Raw genomic sequence first — 19371 nt, 5'->3', positions numbered from 1 at the left:
ATGCTGTCCCGCATGTGCTACCCGGCCGCATAGGTCGCCGACCTCATTAGTTCAACTTACGTGTGAGACATCACCGTTGGAGTGAAACGACACTGACGAAGTTAAATAACGCGTTATATACTAGACACAGACAGGACAAACAGTACTGCAAGGAAACAACAGCGAGCCAACGTAGCAACGCAACCAAAGCAGAAAGTTCAAATCCCTAAGCATCATCGGATTCCGTCTGAGGCGTCGGAAGAGTGAGTTTGTCCTACAGGAGCTACTGTAGCGATAGTACCTGCATCCACTCTCAGTGCCTGCCTACTCCAAGAATGCCTCGAGCGCCTTCATCGACTTGGCAGCCTCCTCCGCCTCAAAGGGCAAATACATATAGCAGTGCACTGCGTCCTGCGCCTCTCGGTATACTACGTTCGCGTCTCCTAAATCTCTCTTCATCTTTTGTGCCAGTGTGTGAGACATGTCCAGGAATCTCTCGGCAGTACCGACGTCGATGAACGTCCGCGGAAAGCCTTTAAATGACGCATGACAACCTGGATGTAGCGATGCGGGGGAGATGTAGGGGTTGATTTCGGGAGCGTTGGGAGGGAGCTGGTGGGTATACGCGCGGCGTGCAGCGCCCATAAGCCCCGTACGTAGGTCGGCCAGATAGTCGTACCAGAAAGTGAGCGCGGAGGATCCAGGGGTCTCGTGCGACGTGCCGAGGTCGCACCACGGCGATAGGAGCACCATGGAGTAAGAAGGGGGCGTCGGCGGCAGCTTCATACGAGTTGAAAGCTCAGCGATATTGTCAACGATGTACCGTGCCAGCGCAAGAGCAAGATTGCAGCCCGCAGAGTCGCCGAGTAGTATGATGTTCTCTGGTGCGAAGCCAACTACATCAATGAGGTAGTGGTATCCTGCGATACAGTCTATGAGCGCCGCGGGGAATGGATTGGCATACGACGCGGGACCTGTGAGTCGGTATTCTACCGCGAGTCCGCGCTTCGCAGGAGAATGACGCAGAACCGCAGGGACACATGGCCCCGTCATGGTGTGAGGATGTGCGGATAGGACAATGAAGGCACTGCCATGAAAATAGAGAACAACCTTTTCGCCTTCTTCCGGGGGCGCACCGATTGGCGTATCGCAGCCGTCTTTGTCATACCAATACCCTGGAATACTGATAGGGCGGACGTCGGCTTGCTCCGCCCAGCGTGCGACGTCGCCGACAAGGAGTCGTGGAGTAGGCTCGAGCCAGACGCTCTTGACGCTCGGAGCATCTGATATCGCGCGATGGTCAGGCACTTTGGTGATTTGACCAACTCTGCATGATAAAGAAGTAAGGCGGTGCAGATGTATTTTCATCGTTGCAAACGCACCGTTCAACAACAGGTCCAACGACGGACCAATGACGAGCATAGCTCAGAAGGAACGTCTTCTGAGCCGACCAAGACGGCCTAGGACGCACGATTCGAGGTATGGAGGAAAGTGCCCATAATGGCATGAGGAAGAAGTAAGTCAATGCTGACTGCAGAGCGATGTAAGTGCTCCTCCAGGGCTCGTGTTGGACTTCATAGACCATATTGAAGATGTTCTGAAAGTATGATAATGGACAGGGGAGGCATCTCACCTTTATGACAGTTTTCGGTGTAGCGACAGCCACGGCGCGCAAGGTCATATCAGCAATTCTCATCGCTATGTGGAGGGTGCTACTCACGCGGTCACAGGACGTCAAGCTAAATGTTGGAATGGAAGACAGATCCACATCGCTCAATTGGAGAAGGATCCGTGAGTATACAACCACGCACCATGAAGGGAAGGGAGTTCAATGAACTCTACGCTATCTCTTTGCGCAACTTCGACTTCCCTTCAGAATGGATGCTTGTCATCTGGTCTCAGAGAAAGGTTTACGGAATAAAACAGATAGGAGACACTATTCCGTATCGTTAAACCTGATGAACTCGAAGTGTGCGTGAGCGGCGGCCGATGCTCGATGACCTCCCATTAACGGGATCAAGATAATAAGCCCCAGAATGTGCCCAAAGGCCACCGTGGGGAGTGTTAACGTTGTTCTCAGAATAGACAACACAGCATAGCGTAATCACCTTGTAAATTGTGGGCGGAACATTTTGGGAGCTTGCGCACGGCGCGAGAGCGAGATAATCGCGGGTAGACAATGTCTGAGATCTGAGATCTCACGATTTGATCTTTCGAGCTGGCTGCTGCTCAACATGAGCTCCGAATGCTTCAGTAAATCGCCAAGGCTCAGGGACCTGTCTGCAGCGTACAGAAGCTGTTTGCACAGTTAACGAGCAATGCTTTGATAATGTCAAAGGTATTGTACGATGGACATCGAATAGTAAATGGTCGAATATATGCATGATTTAATTAGTAAAGCTAACACACACAGTAGGGTTTAAGTTATATTCCAAGCATCACGATCGTTTTTCAGGCATAGGTTTTTCCGTTGTCATTTCGTGCATACTATACCACAGTGTGGAAAACGCAGGACACGCTACATCGTTCCAGAAGCCACACATTCGCACGCACAGCATAGTTGCATCAATTAGGCGGCCTTGGTGCTCGCCCACATTTGAATGTTGCGGAAGTAGGAGTGCGTTTCCTTCGGCGTGGCATAGGATGAGTCAGCTCCTGCAGAATGAATATCTCGTCAGCATCGCGAGTGGATCGAAAAGGCAGCTGGAAGCCCACCTCCAAAGAATGTCCTAAGCGATGATGGTTGCAAAGCGTCAGGAAACAAGCAAAATATTGGCGGATAAAGAGGACGTACGAGAAGTAGAAGCCACTGATATAAACATCATCGCTGTTGCGGTACTGCAAGATGCCCTGACTGATAGCTTCGACGTTGTTGTGACTACTATTCAGTCAGCTGAAAGCTCTGGGCAGAGCATGATGGATATACGCACTATAGCGCTACCTGACCATTGGCAGTGTCAAGAGGGTTGTTCAGACGCACAAGCATTGTAACCCGGTTCCACCTAGAGCGTACCGAATTGTGAGTTCTTGTTGTCGCACAGCCCATCAGGTAGTAGGAAGTACGAGTACACTAGATATTGCTGCGTTAGCTTCAATCATGAACAGAGACAGCCGTAACTAGCCTTCGCCCTCCCCATGCGGTCTCCACATCACCCTGCTGCTGAAGCAGTTGGAGCCATCCGCAACATTGCCGCCAGAACATCCGTCTTCTTTGGGACCACCCCTAATGCCAGGGAGTTTTCCGCCCTTGACTCAATCGAAGTCGGCATTGAAGGCAACCTCGTAAGTGACGAGCATCGATTGGAACTGCGCTGTATGCTCAGCATTTCATTAACCTGCTGGGTGGTCAACAGCGTACCTTCTCGTCACCCGGAGGGCTCCAAAGCGAAGTGAACTGTGCACCTCCGCCGCCCTTCGAGTAGCTGCCCTTTCCGTAGGTGACTTGTAGTACAGGCGACTTCGAGTGGGAAGAACCACCAGGGAAGGGATCGGCAACAAAGGAGATATCTTCACCGTCATCTATAGTTTTGTCATATATAGGCCACGATGAGGTCAGGTACGATTTGGTGTCAAAATTGGACAGAGTAGCAGTTGGGAACGGCAGATGAGTGCTGGTTGTCAGCGAGTAGCTGGATGCAATCGCTGACGGAGAAGCAGTTTTGGCAGCGCCGCAAACAGCTGCCAAAGCCAGAAGCCTTTTCCAGGCGAGAGATTCAAGCATCGTCTTGGGTTGATGGAACCCTATGAGAGGCGAAAGCTATATACACTGCACACCACCGCCGTTCAGCGCGGACGCGCGTGCAAAATTGCAGGTAAACCACTTGGGCGGTGTTGCAACTGGATCAAATTTGTTGTCTCGATGCGTGCTCCTCGCCTATGTGTGACCGCGTTACGGCAGATCATAGCATCATTGCTGGAAGTACGATGGCGATCATGTCGATTCGTCGGGCTGGTCCGAAGAGCTCAGAAGAACACCAGAGATTACACAGTCAACACCTTCACAGACACAAACTGGCAAAATAAGCGTGAAACTGGGCTGGAGACTGAAGATCTAGGGAAGACAACTTGTAGACATTAGCGCCTACGTGGGCGGCTTCGATCTTCACTCATTGTTTCAACTCGACGCCAATACAATGACGGCACTGGGAGTATGAAGCTAGTTTCTTGCAGAACAGCATCGAAGTCATCCACAAGGCCCAAGCGAAGCTGGCCGGTCCCACGCCCATCATCCATGGTGGCAGATGATGCTTTTGTCAATCGTCGCCGAAGAAACATCGCGTTAACATCGGGGGCCTTTTATGGCACTGCAGGGCTTTGTCGTGCTCTGACCACTCTGAGGTCAGAAGCCAACGACGAAACTTTTTCTGCCTGCGCATCAATCCAGTTCTCACGACTTTCGGTCCCGGTGATGATTGTGTACGCACTGATGTGGCTCTCGTCGTGATGAGCCCCACTTTCAGAGCATTCTTCGCTTATACTCATCCCTAAAACACCTCTGTTTGGAGGGTCTATAGAGTATAACGACTGCAGTCACCAGAGTTGTCCAATCTTACAAAGTGACTGGCAGGTGTTGACATAGAGCAGTCAAGCATTCAGAGACGTTGGATCCTTCGGATAGCGCGCAGAATAGAAGATCGTCTGAGCGATAGATACACCGTACAAGCTAGCAACGACACGTAATCAATATGAGCGCCGCGGCATTGGAGGAAGCATAGGTAAAAGGAAACGTACAAAACGGGGAATGCTGTCCAGCAAAGAAAAGTCCGGTCCAGTCATTGCTGTTGAAACTCGGCTCCTGCTCTCGTTGCTCACAAGAGCCGCGGCAAGATGGATGAAGTCATCATGGCGCCTATGTTCTTGGATCTTGCGCTCATACCGCTACTCACGATCACATTGCCCACGCATTCATCGCCTACAAACCGGATCCTTCCGAGCGCAAGTTCTTGCACCTGGACGAAGCCCTCAATATTACGACATATACTACTCGAGTTACTCTGATGGTTCGCCACGAAATTGAGGGCGCATTTGCGCAAATCCTCTTGCTGAGGGAACTCTTCTCCATACGCTTTACGCGCAGCGAGCCCTACAGGGAGACCGCCGACCGCATGAAGAGCATCTGCGAACGCATTTTCATAATCGGTGTGCCTACCGAAGACACCCTACTTTGCCTTACCCTACACAACGCGATGTCCGGAGATCTCGAGAATCTCCAGTCTCAGATCACCACTGCCCTCTCCGAGCAGACTAAGGCGGCACCTTACACCTCTGACGACATAATGTCGCGCCTCGAACTCGAGTGGCAGGTCTCCACCGGCTCTTTGCCTGGCTTGTCCCTCACTACGTCTTTCGCCACTGTGCCCGCTGCTAAAGCGTCCGCCAAGCCGCGCAAAGGATGTTCCCACTGTGGCATGTCGAACCACGAGGCTCTCGACTGCTTCCAACCTGGCGGTACAATGGAGGGGAAACGTGGTCAGGTGCTCGCCGCGAAGCGCGCTCGTCGCGACAAGGTGCGCGGAAAACCATCTACTGGCGCAAAAGTCCTGCATGACCCCACTGGCCGTGCGTTTGTTCTTACGAAGACTGGCGACGCTCTGTATGTCGACACCGGCTCTTCGTCTACTCAGATGCCCACGGTTGAGTACACTGGCTTCGCGGCTAGCCCTTAGACTCCTCGACGCTTCTCACACCGGCCGACGCTCATGAACATCTCGTCAATCGACTGGGTTCGCCTCTCGTACAATGTCCCCGATCCTGCCACTCTCTCTTCTCTCTCTCGGCGGATTACTCTCGTTCCCCTCCTGTTGGCTCGGCTCCGTTTTTCTTCAATCCTGGCCTCCACTCTTACTCCCTGCAAGAGTGATTTCTGTGTCCTCTATCCCATCGCTCCTCGTGGCATTAGGGGCGTCAACGACTCAGTGTTCCATGCTTACGGTGTGAGACGCGTCAAGTTGCACCGTGGCAAAAGGCGTTTGCCTCTTCTCGACAATGTCCTCTTCGTCCCTCACGCTACGATCCATCTTTTGTCGATATCGGCTCACTGTGGCTCGCCCTCTCGCCCCCGTGTCGTGTTCGATCACAAACTTGTTTTTCTATTAGACCGCTCTGGTGCCATCCTCGTGTCTGGTCTTCCCTTCTCTCGCCGTCTCTACGCTCTCGCCGGTTCGCCTTCGTCCATCGACCACGCTTCCCTTGCTGTTCGTCCGCCCACACTCGCCTCTTGACACTGTCGTCTCGTTCATACCAACTGTCGAACCGTATATGACATGGCCCAGGCCCAGCTGTCGCCCGGTAAGCCTGCCGCACTCCCTGTCGCGCCGCCCAAGTGTGACTAGTGCGCGTACTTAGCAAGCAGACACTCGCCTATTCCTCAAGTGCGTGTGTGTGTGTGTGGGGGGGGGGGGGAGATCGGGCTACTAGATGGCTAGAGCTAGTGTATGCAGACTCGATGGGTCCGGCCGACGTACATTCCACATCTTGCCGACTATGTGCTCTCCAGATCATTGACAATTTCTTGTCGTATTGTTGGTCGATCCTTCTCCCGTACAAGTCTGTAGTCCTCTCGAGCTTGGGCTGTCGCATGTGAGGAAGAAACAACTGGATGTATGCTCAGTGCTGTTCAGATCGACAACGGCGAGCGCGTTTCTAGGGAGATACTCTCCTTGCTTATGGACAGAAGCATCACTTTGCGACGCACATCTCCCTACCGTTCGCGTCAGCGTTGGTATCAGAGCGCTCTGGCATGACTCCAGAATGAGAATATACTCCACTGTGTGAGGTTACAACAAACGATGATCAGCATAGGACATAGCTGGTTGATCTTACCTCCCACGCCATCTGGGTTCCGGTGGTTGGAGGGACACTTGTGCTCTCGGGCATAACGATCGTGAAAAGTGATGATGCAAAGCCATTTAATGCGTAATTCGTGCGCAGGGAGCCGCCGTCATGTGGGTAGCAATATGATTTTGTCTCAGGCTTCATGATGAAGAATTTTGATCAAATGATGTTTGTCTCCCCATATGACGCCGGTTCCCTGTATGTTGCTCTCGTCTGGGCATAAGTAATCAGTCGCAAGTCGTAATAGCGGCAATGATGATTGCGAATTGATTTGATTATCAAAAGATTGGGGTTTTACTATGGTCGTAAAGCAGTGTCTCGTTATCCACACGCTCATAAGCGCTCACATTCCTTGCGACGCATCTATGCCTGCTCTTCGTCATATGGAGGGAGCCCCCACTCCTTGGGAACGAAGTCCGCCAGAGAACGAAGTGTCTGATCGGGCCGTTCCACATCCAATGTCGGTCCAGAATCTCCAATCGTGAGCAAATTGGCATCCGGAACCCAAACGACTATACGCAGATACACACATGAGCGACACTGTCGCATGCCAGAGAGCACAGCACCACTCACCATTCATCCCGGCGCTTCTGCCCGCCAGCACACCCGGGATTGCATCTTCGAAGACAAGCCCCTTCGCCCGCTCCAGCTTCTGCTCCTCGCTCACTCCCGCCTCTACTGCCTCGCCTTCTCCGACCTTCCGCCCCAGGCACTTTTCCGCAGCGACCAGGAAGATGTCCGGGTGCGGTTTCCCGCGCCCGGGCCGCACAAGTCCGTCGTCTGCGCATACAACGCGGCCCTCGAACGCGCCGAAGAGCACGTCCATCAGGTGCGCGCTCTTCTGCGCGTAATTGCGTCGCTGAGAGCCCGTCGCGACCGCGATGGGAATGCCATGCCGGCGCAGGTGCTGCACAAGCCGCACGGCGCCCGGGAGAGGCTGCACGGTCGGCCAGAGCGCGTCCTGCCCTACGCGGCGGGCGTCGAGGTAGACGTCGATGGTAAACTCGGGCGGGAGGTCAGGAAAGAAGGAGAGGAGGTGCGCCGCGGCCTCGCGCTCGGCTGGTTGGCGGCTGAGTGCAGGACTGGCAGGAGAAGCTCATGGGGCGGACGTACGCTTGCCCATGAGGCCAGCCTTGATGTCCCATGTCATCTCCTTGCCATACTTTGCAAGGATACCATCTGTGCACCAGGTACACACTGCCTCCTCAGTCCAGATACGATAAACAGCAATGGCGTACTGGTCACTTCTGTATAAATCCTCTCGGAATCGATGAGGAGACCTGCGCCGTGATCAGAACTACTCGCTGCTGATGGACTGCGCTAGCACGCACCGTCCATGTCGAAGATGACATACTCGACGGGTGGGCGTTGAGTCATGGAAGACACAGGGAGAGAGCTACAGGCTGCGATACGATGGCTCTTGCACTTCGACGAGGGACAACGGAGATGGTGACGGACGTTTGCAGAGACATCGATGAATAAACATCGAGAGTTGCGGGCGCTACCGCAGAATTCATTCTGATAACCGTCGATCGCAGTGAATGCGAGGAGAGCAGTCGAGCAAAGATGTGCTCAAAAATTGGCCGGCTACGATTGACAAAAGCCCAAGTAACTATATCTACGAGCAAGTTGCAAGCGCCCCAGGAATAGTGGCGTAGCGGTCTACAGTGGATGCAAGAAGAATTGAGGCCAGTAACATAACAATGCAGCAGCGCCTGGATCCTGGTGCAAGTAGTTTAGTGTAATAAAGTATGAGTGAATAGATGACGATAGTTATACATCCGCTATACAACCCCGATGTCAACTGCTAAATGCCCAAGATGCAAGTAATAGGTCGGGCTTGCAGCCACCGGCACCTAGTAGCAAGTGATAGTCCGTTTCCAATAGTGGTCCGATGCTGAACATGCATATGTATGTGCGTGCGCGAACGTGAATGCAAACGTGAGTGCCCGCGTGATGTGTCCGCAGTCCACCTGCGCAGATTGCAGCAGCAAGCCGCTGGCCCGCAACTGAAGAGCGCAGTAGAGCTTAAAACTTCCTCTGCTTCTTCTTTGCGCCGTAGATCTCTGCGCCCGCTGCGCTGATCATCCGCTGCAGCTCGCCCTTTTGCTTCAGATACCGCAGCTCCTCCAGGGACCCTTGCACTGGGCGGCCGCCGATGAGCAGGATTGGCAGCTCAGCTTTTGATGTGAGACGGAAGAGGAGGGGTGCAAGCACAGACTCGTCCGCTACATATGGGAGGAGAAGGGGTGCACAGTAAGGATGCACAGAAAGCGAACACGCGTCAGACAGTTCAAGCTTCAGCCGTGATGCAGATACGTACTTCGTTGATCAACTTCTATGATCGTTGGCGATGGGCTCAGGTACATCTCTGATAGCATCTGCTTGATTTCTCGTGATATAGGAGAGTAGAACTGCGCCAAGCAGTCAGCACGCACGCACGCACGCACGCACTGGCAGACAGGACACAACGACGCACCTTGGAGTAGAGCATGACCGGATTCCGCGCCCACACTTCGTTTACGACCGTCTGCACCTCCTCCACCGCCTGCACACTCCGCGTGTCAAAGTCCAACACAAGCTGGGGGTCGATTGGGCGTGACGGATCGACGAAGGACGGGATTACATTCTGCGGCAGGCTCGCGATGAAGCTCGACACCGCCGCGAGCTCCTGTGCGCTGTCCAGCTCGATCTGTGGCCGCTCCGCACTGCCCGCCGAACCTACAGATGCCACGCCAGCCGCATGCTTGTGTCGGAGGGCGGCGAGGCGGTACGCCTCAGACGAGATTCGCGAAGGCGGGTGGCGCGCCCCGTCAGGCTCGAACATTGGTATTGACGAGAGCGACGGCTGTGCGACGAGCAGCACGTAGACGGACAGCACGACCAGGGCAAAGAGCGCCAAGAAGGTGGTGCGGTACCAATAACTCTTGGGGTTGCGGGTCGTAAGAGAGCCGAAGACGGCGAGGGTGGGGGTCAGAGGCGGGGACTCGAGCGCGAGGGGGCTGTTCATGGCGGGATATCGCTGCGACTGAGTGCGTCGGTGGGCCATGGGGTGTGGTACAGAGATTAAGAAGGCCTGAAGAAAACAAAGGAATGGCTAGGCTTGGATAATCTACGGATACGACGGTCGACGGGTCACGGTCAGGAACACGGCCTGAGGTTGAAACCCATTGATTGCACGTGTTGTTCCAAACAAGGATGTTCAGTATCCAAATACGGTAATGACTGAGACATATTTGGATTATCGGGCAATTTCGACCCCCGTTCCTCGGACATGACTCATTTGTCGTCGCCGCGATTGTAACGTGTTCTTCTACCTATTATTTATCTTTCTCTCACGGCGAAACCAACTGATGGCTATCTGCATTCAACATAGATGATCATGAGCTCCTGCGCGAAAACGAAGACGACTCTCGCTGGTGTTGCTATGTTCGTTAGTAAACTTCTTATCAGAACACTGGGCCCTCTGGACTTCAGTGAAACTCTTCTTTGCGTGTCTGTCTCAGATGTCGGCATCGTAGCCTCACGCTGATAGTCTCAGCTTCTGTTCATATCGCGTGGCTGAAGTATCCACCTCGGCTTTCTGACTTGGTTGGTGAGTACGTCAGGCTAAAGGTATGCTGTAGGTCGGCGGGCCAGAGGTCAGCAGGGTGCCTACCGTCCGGTGATGATTACTCCAATCAATCCAATCGACCTGACTGCCAGATAATTGCATCTAGGCATGTATTGCATCTAACATTTTCACGAATCTGGGTGCTTCTGACATCGTGCATTTAGGCATGCCCAGTGCATGCACCATAACAAGTGCGGGTCCCGCGACCCCAACGTTCAAATTCACTTCGCTTTTTGTCTAAACCCTTGTCTCTCACGTAATGCTTGCCTCACACCTTCTCCCGTCGCGTCTGTGGTCGAAATTCCCTGATCATCTATATTGACATCAGCATGTGCGGTTCAGATCCTCTGAGATCTTTACGCACGATTGTGACGACAACCGGAGGCTTCGTCCATGTCGGATTGCCGTCGCCTAAGGTAAAGGTGGACACGGTTTGGAAGCCACAGTGCTCGTAGAAGCCAGTGTTTGCCACGTTTGAGGATATCAGCCAGGTGTCAAGCCATTGTGCGTCGGCCTTCTTGCCGGAGGTGAGCCAAATCACTGTGTCAATATACGAAAAAACGCAGCGACCGTGAGCAATGCTCGCCTTGTCTGTGACGGTGGCCACCAGCGCGGTGCCATAGCCTCTTCCTTGCATCTTGGGGTCCGTCGCCAGGCTCTCCACAGCGTACATATGCTCAATGCGGTTGCCGAAGGCCTCCTCGATAGCATCTTCCACCTTCTTATTCAGCTCTTCTCCCCTCTGGATTTTCCGCGTGGAGAGGTGGATACTTTAGCATTGCTGGAGCTGTCGTTACGTTATAGAATGCCATACCCTGTTCTGTTCTACAGACTTGCGCATGGGCAGTCTAGCCCACATAGCGAGCAAGATCTTGCGCGTTCGCCCGTCAGAACCTGGAGGTCTCCTTAAACAACGACGGCATTGGTGGGTAAGCACCCGTATTATGAACATAAGACATTTCACCTACATTTGGACAGTAGCAGCGCCTCTTTCGACGGTGAAACTGCGCCCTGAGTAGATCTCGATTGCCAAGCGCGTTCCCATCTTCACGCGGCGCAAGATTTGACGCAGATGCGACATACCGGCATCCTGCGTGTCAGACGAAAAATCAATCTTTCGAAGCGAATGTATGAGATACAATGGTAAGCACCGGGGCATCGTCGAGGTACAAGTGCATTGGGTCGTGAGTGCTCGCGGCGGTCATAGCGCGGACCGCTCTTGGAATATCAGCTTCAGAAACACCGCGAGGTCAGCCGGTTGTTGATGTGTGCCCACCCGCATTACTCGGAGATGCTAGCAGAGGATCCAAAGGCGTGTGTAGCTACTCACTGTATCTCATTGGCTGAACCGTAGGCTCGCCTATTGTGTAAAGTATATGTTCATAGCTTTGTGGGATGAGGTTGTAGGCTGCCTTCATAATAGCTACGAACACAATCACTGAGAAATGGGAGTGAACTGGACTGGCCGTATCAGAATGCTCTAGCAGACATTTTATATGATGTGTGCGAAACGGCGGATCGGGAATAGCACCCGATGTTTGACTGCGCACAGGTCAGACGCTCGTGATGTCAACGTCCAGTCCTTTGGTCACAATGACAGGAAACCGCGGCGCAGCGATGCTTGCGTGTGCCCAAGCAGTGATTGCCCTCTATATGACTGGTCATTTGCCGGAGAATGTAAGGCGCGTGGGAAGCTGCTTCTTTCACGGGATATCCTCAGCCTATCATGGGACAGGTACTATCATCAGTAGTGAAGATCGCAAGCCCAAACCCTCACTGCCGGCGGACACTGACACAAATCGATCGGCAGTGATTCTGCACGATGTGGCGGAGAACCGAGCGCTGACGGTGAGATCTCAATCACGAGACGGACCTTTGAGCGCGAAGTCTTGTGCGCGAAGCATTCGTGCACGCATGTGCGTACGTTTCTTCACATTCTCTGTTTGATTACCTCGTCTCTGCTGTTCGGACTATTCATACACGCGATACATGCTCATTATTTGTTTTACTTTTTCGACTCCAGGGCTTGCGAAGACGTAGGTGATTCGAGGGTGCTGGCGACAACACGCTCCTGAGGGTGGCAAGACGCGGATGTAAGTATGGCATTGATCGGAGCACTCTCGAGCAGCTGAGTTGGTGCTGATCGCGGACTCAAGCAACAATCGTCGAGTCTAGCTTGTGCTCACGACGGAGCTCCCATCATGTTTAGGGAGGCACCTTGCCGGTTTGGAATTCATCATTGTGATCGGACAGCTGAGGTGTTCTTCTATTTCACATGCGCCATTCTTTTCCGATGGCTGCTGACGACATTCCTATCTCTGATTTTTCCGCTTTTAGGTAGTTGATGAGATGCTGAAGAATCAACTTCCAATTTCATTATAGACTGCGACTGGTCAAGAAAACGTGCCTGAAACGCGCGAAAAAGACGCCTAGTATGTCTCGAGGAAACCGTCCAAGCATTGTCATGAACTCACACAGGGCCGTTGACGGGGATGTCGAAGGCGGTCGGGAATGGTAAACACGTACCAAATAAAGCTTACCAACGAGCATTCGCAGTGAATGGGAGACGCTCAAATGTGACGTGGAAGATTGTCAAAAAGGTGGTACAAACTGAATCAGGTGATATATGGAAGCTGTGTTATGTATATATCAACGAACTGTATAAGGTGAATGCGATGCCATCCTCGACCGGTGTGCATCTCACCCGCCTGTAGTCTCAGCGACGGTTGGCCGCATAGTACAACCACCTTCCGGTGAGTTCCGACAGACAGTACACTCATGATGCATACGGATGTCTGATACATAGGACAGACAACGCATCGTGACGCTCTGCACGCCATGGTGTCTCCCTTTCCGACGGAAATATGGTTGGACATCTTTAAAGGCCTGGCCGAAGAGGGCGAATACGACACATTGGAACGATGCCGAGTGGTGTGCAGAGAATTCGAGCCGATGGCGCGGGAGTACCTAAAAAGCCACATAGTGTTCAAGAGCATAGAGGAGGTGGAGCGCATCAAGGTGGACGCTTCAGGCGCTAGTCGGATGCGGCGCTGGGGTGGGCCGGCGACGGTGCTCATCATGGGCTGGCCGCGGGGAGCTATTCCACATCTGGCGACGTTTGCGTCTAGGCTCGGAGGAAGATGGCTTTCCGTTGACACGTTGAATATCATCAGCGCGGTGTGGCGGGCGCGGGATCTCGATGCCGACATCGTCTTTCGCGATCTCGCCCGGTTCTCCTCGATCGACCGCCTATTCCTTGATCACGTCGCCTTTCCGTCGATTCTGATCTTAGGCCGCCTCCTCTGCGCCTTACCCCGCCTCAAGTCCGTCAATCTCACCAACGTAGAATTCAATCAGCATCCCTTTGAGACTGCCGCCATCTCTCGCCTCCGTCTTCTACCGAATATACAACTGGAAGCGCTCAGCCTGAATTATTGGGTCATCAACGAGGAGCCGAGTCCCTCCTTTGTTGAATTTGTCGACATCGTTGCTGCCATCAGTAACCGCGTATCTATCGTTCCTCTTGACGAACTCACGCATGGGTGTCTATGGAGCACCGTTCGATCATTGCAGCTTTGCAACATCATCTTTCCCTCAGGCGCTACATTTGCCCGTCTCCTTTGCGCCCTTCCCGCACTCGAAGACCTTGATATTTCAGGGCCATGCACGTTTATGAAACACGATTTTGACCTCAGAAGTGTTCCTCCGCGCCCTGGTTTACCAGCGCTACTAGCGGCTGTCTCGCTGACAACCGACGGGCGACAGTCCGACTCTCGCTCCGTGGTCGACCTCGTCGACTTCTTCATAACTACTGGAATCAGTAGCAACCTTCGAAGCATTATGATTGAACTACCCCCATCTCTCCGCGTGGCAAGAGAATTCGATGCCGCGCTTAGCAGACTCCTCAAACATTCAGCGCAATCACTCCACCACCTTTCACTCGACTCATCCTTACCCTGGTGGATATCGAACGACACAGATCAATGGTTGCATGCAGAATACAGTGCAGGTGCGTCCCCTGCTACGTGCTCTTTTCGAGTCACACGGTTACAATCCGTATGTGTAGCCTCATGCCTTGACGTTTCTGAGAATACGTGCCTCAACAGCCTTGACCTCACAGTTCAAGTCACTCCTGAGAATATATCACATCTATGTGCACCGGTGGTCGAGATTCTGTCACAGGTCACGTCCAAGCATATGTCCAAGATTCAAGTGAACTTCAAGTCTTGTTATCAACCCAGCACAACGCTGTACGTAGATCTGGGAAAGCTGATGGATGGGCTCCGGGTGCTTGATACGGTCCTCTCCAAGCCAATCTTCGACGATCTGACTGACGTTGTCGTGCACGTCGGAACGCTTCGCGGATCGGATGTAGGAGATGAATACTCGGTGCATGACCTTCGCTTGTGCTTGCCAACGCTTGATGCTCGCGGGATTCTGGGGTGCGTATCCTCGCATTTTGCGTACTTGCGGGTGCAATGACGATATGTTTATTCATAGGATATCGTTGAATGACATCACGTACGCCGTATGTCGAGTTCATGGTCTTTTCAGCTCGCTGACACAGCTTGTCCAGGATTGGAATTCACCGGGAACAAGGTATCCATGACTGGAAAGGTCACGCTGTTGAGAGGGTTGATGCACAGGATGCTGTGGTAACTAATGAAGGGACTAGTGCCGACGCTGACGACGTCGGGCGTACGAACGACGCCACAACCGGTGCAATCCCGCATGACGACTCGGACGTGGCCCTTGCAGTGTCGTAACCCACCTTGATGCCATCAGCTACCTGTGCCGATGCGCAGGCACCTTCCTCGTCTCACTCAACAGACGCAGGAGTATCCGCTGAAGAGGCGTACGACGATGAGCACGATGCAACCGCCCGCTGCGTAGCTTCACTGGGTGACTCTGTATCAGACGGCCATAGCGCGTCCGCCGGTGCTTGCTTGTTGATGAGGGAGCAAGTCGCTCTCGATTCTTTGTTACCCATCGCTGTCGACTGATCGACATGTATACAAACTTAAAGCTGTAATGATCTCACAAGGTCAGTATATATGCGACAGTAGCACGAGAATCAGCAACACCCAGAGGGCATGACGCGACCAAAGCAGGGGTCAGCGATGTTCGGATAAGATAAAAATGATATGCAAAACACGACGGTATCGCGACTACTTACTGGGTACGTGTGACGTTCCAGTCGCTCGTCTGCACCAGCTCGCTCGAGGAGGAAAGTAGGAGTTCTGGGGAAAGGAGGAAGTTGTTTTTTCGGCATTGACACCGGATTATAAGTGATACAAGACCCAAGAACACCGATGACATCTGAAGAGCCCTAGAGCACATAATGACGGAAGGGAAAAGAGAAAACATCACAGCTGTCCGATCAAGTAAGAATACTAACTGGGTAAGGTGCCTACCAAATCGAGACGGAAGCCCAGTCCGGCACGAACCGGCCAGGCTCGGAGTTTCCAGTTCGAGGCCATGTGCTTCTGCTAGCCACACGTGCGTGACTTCGCAGGTCCTCTCTGACCTCCTCCCGACGTCACATAGGCGGTGGACAATGACCTCTGGGTGCGCATAGGTATCATGGTGAGATAATGTCAAATTGCACTCACTTTCAACAACTCCATCGCAGCCAGTCATGCTTCAGCCATTTCCACTGGAGATCTGGTTCCTGATCATTGATGAACTTGGTGCGGAAAGCGGGTACGACGCATTATCAGCTTGTTCAAATGTCTGTCCGGAGTGGCACGAGAGAACGAAGAAGTACATTTTGCCCGAGATGACATTCAGGACACAGGAGGAGGTTGCAAGCATCAAAGTAGGGCGGGGGTTGGGCTGGGGAGGACCGAGGGAAGTATGCATCGAGGGTGGAAGGCGCAGCGATGAGCGGCTTCCGATTCCACACCTGAGGACGTTCGCATCGAGGCTTGCACGAAGATGGACTGGCGTAGAGACGCTGAGGATTGAGCGGGCGGAGTGGCGGGTACAGGACCTGGATGCCAACACTGTCCTGCTCGATTTGTCTTGTTTCGATTCGATCACACAGCTCCGCCTCCATAACGTCACGTTCCCTTCCTTCCTAACGTTTGGCCGCCTCGTCAGTGCCTTTTCACGCCTCGAAGAGCTTGACGTCTGTGATATAGATATTGTTTGTGATATAGATATTGTCAAGGCTGCCATCGACGCCCAAATGTTCTTGGCCCTACGTCTTCTGCCCGCCACCAAGATATACAGACTGACCCTCTGTCGGCCTCGGAGGATTCTTTCTTCCCCGCTTAGGTCCCAGCTGCAAACACTGGTATCTGAGGAACTCGCCGAGCAGCATGATGCTCTTGCAACACATTCTGCTGGGTTACTTCAGTTGGTGACTACCCTCGTCAACCATGAATTGTTCTTGATGCAGGATAGACATTCACGGTCAAACACCACCACCAGAACCACCAGACTTTTTCATTGCCGTCTGCAGTCCGTCAAGAGCATGGTTCAACAACTGATGTTATGGAATGTTACTTCTCTGACGGCTGCACCCTTTATATGCTTGCTGTGTTCCCTTCCCTCCCTCCAAACGCTCATCATTGAGGGGCCATGCTTGTTTTCAAAGCACGGCCTTTGTCACGAGTTGACATGGCATCTAACCGTTTTTTACTTTTTCCTTTTCGCGGGCTCGAACCTGCAACCTCTGTACTACATACTGGATATGGATGCATCATTATCTACTGTACGATTAGATTAGATGGGGTGGCAGTGCATGGCACAGCTCGGGCCCCGCTGACGCAGCCGCTCTGACTCACTGGCCCCTGGAGCTGCGTTAGCATGCTGTGCACGGACCAGCTGCGTACAGACCAGTGTGCACAGCCTGCCCTTATCTTCCCCTGTATATAAGCCGGCCTCTGCTGCCCTAGGGACCTTAGTTTCGACCTCTTGTCCCTAGGTCAGGAAGCCCTCATTTGTATTTCTTTCTTACCTTACTAACTAATACATTTTCTTGTCCCTAGCCTTAGGTTTGAGCTTTGCTCACCATCGCTTTGGTGAGAACTAGTTGGACGCCCCCAGTTTTAGATTTTCCCCAGTCGCTTGACCCCAAGTCGTGACATTAGGTCAAAACTCCACAAGCTGCCGGTGTCCTCTCGGGACTCCCCACACTCACTTTCCTTTCCCACAGGTTGGGTGGTGCGCACCCCTACGATACTCTACGGTACATACGATACATAGATAGCCCTAGCTTAGTACAGCCATTTTTAGTACATGCACCTCCCCATCCTACCCCCCTCCATCGTGGCTACCTGTCAAGGCCAACTTCACGCCTTCAACTCTCAGGACCTCGTCGATGTCTACATCCCAGACGGCCCTGAGACTATCATCTACACTTGTGAACAGCAGCTGTGCCCCAACTGGACACCCCAATCAGTCGCGCAAGATTACTCGCACTACAAGGCGATCAGAAGGGCCCAACATCTGCTTGGTCTCCGCAGCACCCTAGCATCTCGATCGGCCTCGTGGCATTCTCGCCCTGTCTCCCCCAGCTCTCGCCTCCCTCAAACTGTCACCGGTCAAGTACAAGGAGATCTCCCTCCAGACCCTGCGCCAGAGCCTGAGCCTGAGGAGGGTGCAGGTGAAGAAGGAGTCTCAGAGTCTGAGTCCGCAGATTCTGCTCGGTCCGCCTCGCCGACAGCGCTCACCCCCGCGTCAGCAGTCCCTGATTTACGTAACCCCCCCACCGAACTTTCTCCAGCGCCTTCACCGCTGACTCCGCCAAGAGGCCGCTCGCGCACTCGCTCCCCTCATAGTCCGACCAGCGGAGGGCCATCACAGCTGCCTTTGCCCCCGCAGTGTCCTCCATCCCCCCCGACGCCGATAATGCCCTCCCCTGCAACCGCCCCCGATAAGGAGACTTTGAAGCTCCTCCTCCCGCTCCGATACGATGGCAAGACTGTCATTGAATGCGATATATTCTTGTCACAACTCCGCATCTATTGGTTGATCAACACGTTGTTGACCACCATCGAGCTCAAGGTGCAAGTTGCGTTGAGCTTGCTTGATAGTGACGCCCGTGCCTGGGCCACTCCTTACTTTGCCCAACTCGCGTCGGTGCAGATGGGTGTGCAAGGGGTCACGACCCTGTTCCAGAACGAAGCAGCCTTCACTACCGCCTTCAAGGCTCCCTTTGGAAATCTCGACGACAAGGCGGCAGCACAAGTAGAGCTGGAGAAGCTCTGCGCGGACAAGTTGGTCCGTGAAAAACGCACCGCCGTGGAATTCTCTGCGCTGTTCAAGGGTCCGGCGGACCGCTCTGGGTATGGGGACCTGGAACTACGTGACAAGTACCTGAGCAGCATCCCCTCCCGCATCTACCGCAAGATTGAGCTCGAAACCTTCACCACGTGAAGAGACACTGAGAAGCGCGCCACTGAGGTAAAGCAGATCCTCGACATCAGCCGGGCCCGGCGGCCCAAGCTGAACAACTTCTTCTCGGCCCGAGGTCGAGGATGTGGAGGGGCACGTGGTGGTGCACCCCAGTCACACGCAGCTTTGGCCAGCATCAATGCGGCCATCGGAAAAGGAGACTTCCCCAGCAGTTGTTTCGGCTGCGGGAAGCAAGGGTACTGACGCTTTGAGTGCCCCAACTGTAAGGACAAGCCTTACACAAAATGCGCCGACACACGGGCTACAGTTGCCTCGGGTTCCACCCAGGCTGTGACAAGCGCCCCCGTCGCTTCATCCTTGGCGAGTACAAGCGCCGCTTCAGCAAAATCGGATAGTTCCAATATCACAAAACCTATAAACCCACCTTATAGCTTGATGGTAAGGGGGGGAGATAAAGCACTTAAGTGTGGGGGAGGTAATGCTGTTAAGCGCAACAACGAAGTGAATAGAACTGGGGGACAGGGTGCCCCAGGATGCTGCCTTATATACATGAGGGAAAACCCCCAGGGACCGGTAATGGA

At 53.4% G+C, this 19371-nt stretch overlaps 7 protein-coding genes across 7 annotated transcripts; 3 read left to right on the top strand and 4 right to left on the bottom strand.

The window, feature by feature from the left end:
* Positions 1-303: 303 nt before the first annotated feature.
* Positions 304-1660, bottom strand: POSPLADRAFT_1132206 (hypothetical protein; the record flags this gene model as incomplete). Its single annotated transcript, XM_024484186.1, has 3 exons — positions 304-1306; positions 1362-1576; positions 1613-1660. The coding sequence occupies 3 exons, from the start codon at positions 1658-1660 to the stop codon at positions 304-306; spliced, it is 1266 nt and encodes a 421-aa protein (XP_024342789.1).
* An 888-nt stretch (positions 1661-2548) lies between these two features.
* Positions 2549-6855, bottom strand: POSPLADRAFT_1043525 (hypothetical protein; the record flags this gene model as incomplete). Its single annotated transcript, XM_024478334.1, has 14 exons — positions 2549-2631; positions 2742-2840; positions 2993-3059; positions 3338-3498; positions 3754-3853; positions 4309-4503; positions 4866-5095; positions 5243-5595; positions 5667-5827; positions 5910-6028; positions 6057-6202; positions 6225-6285; positions 6444-6549; positions 6802-6855. The coding sequence occupies 14 exons, from the start codon at positions 6853-6855 to the stop codon at positions 2549-2551; spliced, it is 1935 nt and encodes a 644-aa protein (XP_024342788.1).
* A 321-nt stretch (positions 6856-7176) lies between these two features.
* Positions 7177-8190, bottom strand: POSPLADRAFT_1043524 (hypothetical protein; the record flags this gene model as incomplete). Its single annotated transcript, XM_024478333.1, has 5 exons — positions 7177-7325; positions 7387-7872; positions 7927-7992; positions 8052-8093; positions 8145-8190. 5 exons carry the CDS (start codon positions 8188-8190, stop codon positions 7177-7179), a joined length of 789 nt encoding a protein of 262 aa, XP_024342787.1.
* A 651-nt stretch (positions 8191-8841) lies between these two features.
* POSPLADRAFT_1132409 (hypothetical protein) lies at positions 8842-11631 on the bottom strand (the record flags this gene model as incomplete). Its single annotated transcript, XM_024484210.1, has 7 exons — positions 8842-9041; positions 9137-9227; positions 9293-9889; positions 10701-10739; positions 10791-11196; positions 11395-11516; positions 11578-11631. 7 exons carry the CDS (start codon positions 11629-11631, stop codon positions 8842-8844), a joined length of 1509 nt encoding a protein of 502 aa, XP_024342786.1.
* Positions 11632-13264: 1633 nt separating this feature from the next.
* Positions 13265-15192, top strand: POSPLADRAFT_1052659 (hypothetical protein; the record flags this gene model as incomplete). Its single annotated transcript, XM_024480300.1, has 4 exons — positions 13265-14435; positions 14493-14868; positions 14927-14947; positions 15003-15192. 4 exons carry the CDS (start codon positions 13265-13267, stop codon positions 15190-15192), a joined length of 1758 nt encoding a protein of 585 aa, XP_024342785.1.
* Positions 15193-15767: 575 nt separating this feature from the next.
* Positions 15768-16920, top strand: POSPLADRAFT_1133068 (hypothetical protein; the record flags this gene model as incomplete). The annotated part of the gene is made up of 5 exons (XM_024484298.1): positions 15768-15810; positions 15833-15925; positions 16005-16012; positions 16059-16618; positions 16830-16920. The coding sequence occupies 5 exons, from the start codon at positions 15768-15770 to the stop codon at positions 16918-16920; spliced, it is 795 nt and encodes a 264-aa protein (XP_024342784.1).
* Positions 16921-17671: 751 nt separating this feature from the next.
* Positions 17672-19033, top strand: POSPLADRAFT_1133452 (hypothetical protein; the record flags this gene model as incomplete). Its single annotated transcript, XM_024484348.1, has 2 exons — positions 17672-18747; positions 18814-19033. The coding sequence occupies 2 exons, from the start codon at positions 17672-17674 to the stop codon at positions 19031-19033; spliced, it is 1296 nt and encodes a 431-aa protein (XP_024342783.1).
* Between the last annotated feature and the right edge of the window lie 338 nt (positions 19034-19371).

This window comes from Postia placenta (genome assembly GCF_002117355.1).
Source record: "Postia placenta MAD-698-R-SB12 unplaced genomic scaffold POSPLAscaffold_2, whole genome shotgun sequence".
NCBI classification, from domain to species: domain Eukaryota; kingdom Fungi; phylum Basidiomycota; class Agaricomycetes; order Polyporales; family Adustoporiaceae; genus Rhodonia; species Rhodonia placenta.
Note: the sequence above shows the minus strand (reverse complement) of the source record. Positions and strands in the feature narration are given on the sequence as shown.